The following is an 8,094-nucleotide window of genomic DNA, read 5'->3' on the forward strand; positions in this document are numbered from 1 at the left end:
GGGGGGGGGGATGTGCAAGGTGCGTGAGGCCAGGCCGAGCCCGGTTCGAGGGGGAGGACACACACAAGTGGGTGCAAAGTTGTAGTTCTGGGGGGAGGGGGGGTGTCAGCCACCCTCCCCCCGCCCAGGACAGTGCCCACCCTGCGAGATCGTGGGGCCCCCCACCCCGGCAGGGGGGTGCGGGGGGGGTGATGCCACACAGGGCTGGCTCCACCCGGGGGTTTTATTATACCCCGCAGGACGGGGGCTTCACAAAGCGTGTGATGGTGCCCTTCCTGCCTCTTTTCTTTCTCCCCCACCTCCCTCCTTCCTTTCTTTTATCACTTCCTTTTATTATGCATGCCCAGGAAGGAAAGGGGGGTGGACTTTCCTTAATAGCAGGCCCGGGGGGGGGGCTTCAAAGCAGCCCCATGGAGGGCTCGTCCTAATGAGGAGCCGCGCACATCCCTTCCCACCCCGGTCCCTGCCGAACAGGCTCTTCAACTTCTGCTCCACTATTCCTTCCCCCTCCTCCCTCCCGTCCTCCCCCTGCCAGGAGGTGCGGCCGGGATCCTTCTCCAGCTGCAATCAGCCTAGATTTCCTGGGCGTGAAGAGATTTTATATTATTTTTCTTTTTTTTTTTTTTTTTAAGATCTAAGCCACCGCCCGTCTCCCTGCTCCTGGGCTGGTTTGTTTAATCTAAGAGTAGGTGGCAGGAGAGGGGGATTTATGAGGTTATTTGCAGGGAGCGGTGTAAGCCGGCGCGGGCGGGGGAAGGCCCAGGGGCAACCAAGGAGCATCGCTCCGAGGGGCCAGGTTGCCTCTTTTGCAACCCAGCCCTCTCTTGTGCAAGAGGTGGCTGCTGAGGCCGGCCCAGCTCGTGTCCTGGAGCGGAGGGAGCTGCTGGGGCTGGGTGAGGAGGGTCCAGCATCTCACCATCCGTAGGGATGGAGAGGGGAGGAGTTTTTCATCCCCCCCCCACTCCATCGATCCAGAGGCAGATGTAGCCCCCCTCTCCCACCCCCAAACCTTGCAGGGATTTATCCCTCCCAGCCTCGGGGAGCCTGGCAGTCCCCTGGCCTCATCTCTGACTGGATCCTCCCTGCGTGGAAAGGTTTCTCTCTCAGCTGCTTCCTTTCCTCCATGGCAACACAGCTGCTCCAGCCTTCCTAGATGGCTTTGATGCTTTGGAGCAGCTTCCCACGCCGTGCCCGGCACCGGCCGGTGGGCTCGGGGTGTTCTGGGGCCAGGCAGGTGCCACCAAGCTGGGGACCATCACACCGAGCCGGGGTCACGCTTGGGAAGAGGGGTGCTGGCTGGGAAAGGTGCTGGGGTGGGAGAGAGGAGCATCCCCATCTCCCACCCAGGCATCCTCCTCCTCATCCCCCTCTGCTCCATCGGGGTGTGGAGTCCTCTGTCCCCTGGGGTGGTTTCGGCTCTGGAGCCCCTGGGGGGAGCTCGGAGGTGGGGGGGGGACGGGTGGGATGTGGACGTACTTTCCCCAGCACCGACAACTTTGTGGGGACGGGCTGTGGCTCGGAGGGGCCGTACCGATGGCGTCCCCTTGGCAGGGAGGGTCCCCTCAGCATCCCTGGCCGGGGCCACTCATGGGGCCCATGGCCGTCCCCATTGGGGTGGGGGAGAGCACAGCGGGGTGGGGGCCACACTGGGCCCATCTGCTCCCAGCTCCGGGAGAGGGGACAGCACAGCTCGGGGGCTGCCTTTCCTCCAACAAAGATTAACTTAAAAAGAGACAAACCCATCCCAGCCCCCAGCCGGCGTTTTGCTTTCCTAAACCTAAACTATACTTTTAATTTTTTTTTTCTTTTTTTTTAAGAGACTCCTTGGAGGGCTCTGGGATGCCGTGAGTAATATTTTCAGGGTGTTTACACGACAGCATGGTTTCTGTCTCCCAAAAAAAAAAAAAAAAAAAAATGTTGTTTTGCACTCGTGAGTCACTTCCAGAGGGGAGCGGGAGCTGACGCGTGTTTTTTGAAAAGCCTCAAAGGTCTGAGCACGCTCCTCGCACCGCATGTCTCACCCGTGCCTGTTCCAGCCATCCCAATGAGGCTCAGGGTCCCTGGGGGGGGTTCAGCACCCCAGCCCCCCGCCACAGCCCCGCTCTCCCCGGTAGCACCGTCCCGGCTGCTCTAACACCATCCAAATTGAAACCAGTTGCTCAAAACTAAGTGATATTAACCCAGTGGGCAGAGTGCCTCCGTCTTTGCCCGCAGACCGGGCATACAACCTTGTACCTGCTGGAGAAGAGGGGCTGGGGGGGACTGCCGTGCTCTGGAGACATGGGTCAGACCCAGGGGTGTCTGCAGGGACCGTCCCCAGGGGGAGAGGTGGCCCAGGGGGGTGACAGCACCCATCCCAGAGCCACACTGTGATTTTCTAGCCAGGCAGCTCCAAGCCCTGCGCTTACGGGCGACGAGAGCGGGACGCTGCTCCCACAGCTCCGTTTGGGCTGGGAAATGCCACAAGCACTGCCCTGAGCCACGGTCGCCCAACAGAGGAGCGGAGCAGCCACCCTGAGCTCGGGGTCACCAGTAAGCACTGGGGCTGTGGGAGCAATCCTGCTCCCTTCCAGCCCGGAGCCCATCCTCCTGGCTCCTGGGCAGGGAGCGGAACCGGCCCCACGGTTCTGGAAAAGCAGGTTTTCCCTACGGCCCTGGGACAGCATCGAGGTGGAGAGGGGAAGATGGAGCCTTTTTCCTCCTTGGGATTTCCCCAGGAGCAAGGAAAGCCACCCAGCACTTTGGGACGCGCACTGGGGAGGGGACAAGCCAGCATCCCTGGGACCAGCCTGTCCCTAAACCCGGCCGGGGTGGCAGGAGCAGGGCCAGAGGTGCAGCACCCACCCTGGGTGCAGCCGTGCTGGGTGTGGAGGTGGGGTGGATCCTGCACCACCCTTCCAGGGCCCTGGGACCCCCCATGGGGATGCCCGCAGGCCCCCGGTGCCGTGCCACCACTCGTCCTGTTCCAGCTTGCCAGCGCCGGCAGCGTGTCTGGGATTTCAAGGACTCCAGATTAAATCTGGAGCCGCTCCCCTCCTTTTGGGGAACAGGAACGGGCTCTGCGGGAAAGGGTGCTGCTCCCAAAATGCCTGCTGGGGACCTCGGGAGCTGCCTTAGCACTGGGATACTGGCTAATTCAGGGGGGTGTCCGTGCCATGGGCTTGTGGCCAGGATCCTGCCTGGCAGCCGGTCCGTTTTGCTCCCCATCCTGTGACGGGAGGATGCAGGTTGTGTCCCCAGGAGGGATGCAGCTGCAAACCCACCCCGGGGGAAGGCAGGGAGCAGGGATGGGTGAGACGGGGAGGTCTGAGCACCCAGAGCCTCTCCCAGCCCGTTTGGGAGCAGCAGCCACCACGTGGGGCTGGTCATTAGGGCCACGAGAGCGGGGAGTGACACCAGGGTCCCGCTGCTGGGGTCTGGCCCCGCAGCCACCGACACGTTGCTCCGTCCCTGGGCTCGGGGCATCGTCCCGGGACTCCAGGGGTGCGAGGGGACACGCGGCCGGGACCGGCACGGGCCAAAGGTCTGTTTGCAGGAGGGACACGGGTGCAGCGGGGGCGGTTTGGCAGATCCCAGCTTTGCAGCAGCGACAGAGGGGGGGGGTCACGCCTGCCCGAGGTGCCCTGTGTTTGTGGGACAGAAAATCCCTGCACCCCACGGTGAGGTGCTGCCAAATGGGGGTTAAAAAATAGAAGCGAGGGTCTCTTTTAGGTATAATTCTTAATGATGCTTTTTGGTTTCTCCCCCGTGGGCCCTGCCAGCCCCCTCATGGGCTGGTCCCCCCCACTCCAGGCAGGGAGAGGAGCAGGATGTGGGCAAACCCCCGGGAAGGGTTGGAGTGGAGCAGAAGCTGCACTGCAACTTCAGCTGAATTTTAATGCTACGAGGCATTCTCAGAGGGGGGGACCCTGTCCTTGTCACCTCCTGTCTGTGCTGATAGCCCACTGGCCACCCCCATCCCTGCAGATGGATCAGCAGCTGGGGGGGGACCGAGCATCCTTACCTGGGGGGAGCGGGGGGCAGGGGCACGGCCACGGCCAGGCTGACCCTGCGGGAGGCTCCGGTGGCTCCTCTTGTCCCCTGCAGCCTCAGGAGTCACTTCTGTAGCCCCCAGCACCCCCCTGCCCCGGGGTGAGGGCTTGTGGGGAGCAGCACTGGCTGATACGGCATTGCTGACCAATCTTCCTCCCCTTCCCACTCCTCCTCACCACCGCCGGAAGGAACCATGAGTGAATCCAGCACCAAATCCAGCCAGCCCCTGGCCTCCAAGGGGGAGAAGGACGTGTCGGAGAAGAGGGGACGGGGCCGGCCCAGGAAGAAGCCGCAGGTACGTGGGGTCCCCCAGGAGGAAGGGGGAGGGTGGGCACCCCACTGGGCAGCTCTGCCCACCCCCAGGCTATGGGGCAGCAAGAGCCACCCCCAATTTCACCCCAGCAGCATCCCCTGGGAGGGATGGGGATGCCCAGGGTGCAGCCCCCGTTACCTCCCTTCAGGCAGCACCTACCAGGTACAACAAATCCCTCCTGGGGGGCTTCGGGTGCAGCCCCCATTACCTCCCTTCAGGCAGCACCTCCCAGGTACAACAAATCCCTCCTGGGGGGCTTCAGAGCCCCCCCGACCAAAGCCCTGCGACACCCCAGAGCTCCTCCTCACCCAGGGAAGGGCTCGGGGCCTCCCCTTGCTCCTCCCCAGGCTGCAGCTGAACCTGCCTTTGCAGATGGGCTAATTAAAGCCCCATTAAGAAAAGCTGCTCAGAGGGATAAGATGCTGCCAGAGCCTTTATGGTGCCAAGCCCCCCCCCTTATCACCCCACCCCGAGGCAGGTGGGGGTTTGTGCACATAATTTTCCTGCAGAAAAGGCAATTTGCTGCTTCCCAGACATTTTGCCAGGCACTGGCACCGGCAGCGAGTGGGGTCCGGGGCCGAGGCACTGGCGGGGACCCTGCGGTTAAGCCGAGCGATTAATGCCAGGGCAGGACGGGTCACGTACACACCCGGCTGAAGGACGTGCACCCAGTTCAACCAGTGCTCCCAGTACCACATCCAAGAGCATCCCTGCCCCCGCAGGGTCTGCTGGGGAGAATGGGGCTGCCAGCCCGGAGCATCCTGGGGCGCGCTGCTGCACCAAGAGCCGCTCCGAGCACCCATCCCTCCCTGGGGACCCCCAAACTGCAGTGACCCCCCCTCTGCTCTCCCGGGCGCGCTGCTGCACTGAGAGCCCCTCCAAGCACCCATCCCTCCCTGGGGACCCCCAAACTGCAGTTACCCCCCCTTTGCTCTCCCTCCAGCAGGAGCCCAGCGAGGCCCCGACCCCCAAGAGACCCCGCGGACGGCCGAAGGGCAACCCGGCTGAAGGACGTGCACCCAGTTCAACCAGTGCTCCCAGTACCACATCCAAGAGCATCCCTGCCCCAGCAGGGTCTGCTGGGCAGAATGGGGCTGCCAGCCCGGAGCATCCTGGGGCGCGCTGCTGCACCAAGAGCCGCTCCGAGCACCCATCCCTCCCTGGGGACCCCCAAACTGCAGTGACCCCCCCTCTGCTCTCCCTCCAGCAGGAGCCCAGCGAGGCCCCGACCCCCAAGAGACCCCGCGGACGGCCGAAGGGCAGTAAAAACAAGGCCACCCCAAAAGGAAGGGTAGGTGGCTGGGGCCAGGGGCTTGCTCTGGCTGAGCAGCCGTGCGCTGGGACGACGGGTCCATTTTGAGCTCAATTATAGACAATTCGGGGCAGATCTACCCTTGGGAGGGGGGTGTTCTCAGTGCTGGCCCTGGGGGAGGTGGGGAGGGAGCCAGGGACAGCGTGTGTCAGCCTGTGGACACCCACAATAAACCTGTTTGCAAAAGGGGCGACTCACATCCTGCGCCCCCCCCTGAGTCATGGGGCTGGGGCTGCTCCGGTGCTGGGAGCCAGGGGCTGGGGGGGGTGGGGGGGGCCTGGCTGTGGCCCTGGGGCCACCTGGGTGCAGCAGCCTGGGACATGCCACTGGGGTGATGAATTTGGCCGTCGCGGGTGGGAGGAAGGGGAATGTTGTCCGTCCATCCCCCCGGCAGGATCCTGGGGACAAGGGGATGGTGCCAGCCTGACCAAAATGTTTTGTTTTGTTTTTTTTTTCTTTCTGGTTTTTTGGCTCAGAAAGCTGCAGTCACACCAGGGAGAAAACCTCGAGGCCGACCCAAAAAATCGGTGAGTGGGCTTTTCCCTTCCTCCTCCATCCTGGCAGGGTGCGGGGCACTTTTGGGGGCGCTGGCTGTCCCCGAGCGTGGGGGAGATGCTGCTGGGCTGGAGGACCACCAAAATGTCTTTTTTTTTTTCTTTCTGTTTTTTTTTTTTTTTTTTGGGTGATGAATTTGGCCGTCGCGGGTGGGAGGAAGGGGAATGTTGTCCATCCATCCCCCCGGCAGGATCCTGGGGACAAGGGGATGGTGCCAGCCTGACCAAAATGTTTTGTTTTGTTTTTTTTTTCTTTCTGGTTTTTTGGCTCAGAAAGCTGCAGTCACACCAGGGAGAAAACCTCGAGGCCGACCCAAAAAATCGGTGAGTGGGCTTTTCCCTTCCTCCTCCATCCTGGCAGGGTGCGGGGCACTTTTGGGGGCGCTGGCTGTCCCCGAGCGTGGGGGAGATGCTGCTGGGCTGGAGGAGAGCAGAGCAGTGAGCAAAAAAGGGGCACGGCGTGGCATGGGACAGGCTCCAAACGCGACCACAACACGGTACTGGGGGGGCTGAGCCCCCCTGGTTCCCCTGTCTCCCCACGGCCCCGGGAAGGGCGTGCAGGAGGCGGTTGGTCCTGCCTTGGTGACATGTTGGCACACGCCTGCCCGGGCACCCGCTGCGTCACCAGCGCGGCATTCCTGCACTGCGTGCGCAGCCACCCCCCCGTGCACTACAGCCACCTCCCTTGCACTACAGCCACCCCCCTTGCACTACAGCCACCCCCCTGTGCACTACAGCCACCCTCTTGTGTGCTTTCCCTCCTCCATTTCATTTTTCCCCCCTTTCCCCCTCTCACTTTGCAGCCCCAGAGCATCACCCGGGTGGGAACAAGTTTCATCTCCCTTCCCGACATGCACATCCCACTGTCCCCAGTCCCCGGGCACGTCCCCGTGCCCAAGAGGTGCCACCAGGCACTGGGACACAGGAGCCACCCAAGAGCATCCCTCGTGGCGCAGCTTCTCTGCCCCGTGTGGGGTTTTGCCCCTTTTCCCACTTTAATTCCTCGTGGAGGGCGAGGGGATGAGACCAGCCGGGGCTGCAAACCAGGGGGGACATCCCGGGGGGTCTCCTGCCCCAGTGTCACAGCTCCAGGGGCTGTTTTGGGGACTTGGGGGCAGGGAGCCGGTTGGGCAGGGTGGGACCGAGCCCGTCCCACGGTGACGGGGCCGTGCCAGGGACACCGTGTCCCCTTTGGCAGCCGCCGGCCACGGTGGCTTTTTTTATGAATGAAGCAGGAGGAAGCGGGGGCCGGGGCTGACTCACTCACGCTCACACTCACGCTCACACTCACACTCAGCCCTGAGTCACTGCCGTGTGCGGGGCCACCACGCTCACAGCCACCCGCCCCATGTGCCGGACACACGGACACCCGTGAGACACACGGACACCCCGTCCTGCCACCACCAGCACCCCCATGGTGGCAACTGGGGATTCGGCAGTGGCACTGAGGACCGCAGTCCCCAACTGGGAGCACCCCCCCGGGGGGTTTCCCTGGGATTTAACCCATAATAGTTAAATTTAGAGTCTCCCAAATCTAGGAGGGGCTGGTGCCTCAGTGTCCCCTCTTGGCACAAGGGGCGTGATGTGCCCACTCAGCCCTTCTCCAGGGATGGGGGGGGGTGTCTGCAGCCCCCCAGCATTCCCCCCACCACCACCAACCGTGCCCCCTTGCCTCGCAGCAGCAGGACGAGGAGGAGGTGAACATTTCCCAGGAGTCATCCGAGGAGGAGCAGTGAAACCTCCCGGCACCGGCGCTACCTCATCGCCCGACGGTCCCCGCGTCCCCGGCGGCCGGAGCCGGGGGGGGAGAGGGACGGGGAGAAACCCCCCCACGCGCCGCCCTGGCTTCGTCCTCCTCCTCCTCCCTCCTCCACTCCTTCCTC

At 63.2% G+C, this 8,094-nt stretch overlaps 1 protein-coding gene across 5 annotated transcripts; it reads left to right on the forward strand.

Annotated features, from left to right (window-relative positions):
• Positions 1-1,921: 1,921 nt before the first annotated feature.
• HMGA1 (high mobility group AT-hook 1) lies at positions 1,922-8,088 on the forward strand. 5 transcript variants are annotated; one of them, XM_014953595.1, is made up of 4 exons: positions 1,922-4,327; positions 5,553-5,636; positions 6,134-6,184; positions 7,891-8,088. In XM_014953595.1, exons 1-4 carry the CDS (start codon positions 4,226-4,228, stop codon positions 7,945-7,947), a joined length of 294 nt encoding a protein of 97 aa, XP_014809081.1. In that variant the 5' UTR covers positions 1,922-4,225; the 3' UTR covers positions 7,948-8,088. The 5 variants fall into 5 exon arrangements, with proteins under 5 accessions (XP_014809081.1, XP_014809085.1, XP_014809082.1 ...); XM_014953599.1 differs by having other exon boundaries at positions 7,894-8,088; XM_014953596.1 differs by lacking the exon at positions 6,134-6,184 and adding an exon at positions 6,485-6,535.
• Positions 8,089-8,094: the final 6 nt, after the last annotated feature.

The sequence above is a fragment of the Calidris pugnax genome, unplaced genomic scaffold, assembly GCF_001431845.1.
Source record: "Calidris pugnax isolate Ruff unplaced genomic scaffold, ASM143184v1 scaffold245, whole genome shotgun sequence".
Classification (NCBI taxonomy): Eukaryota; Metazoa; Chordata; class Aves; order Charadriiformes; family Scolopacidae; genus Calidris; species Calidris pugnax.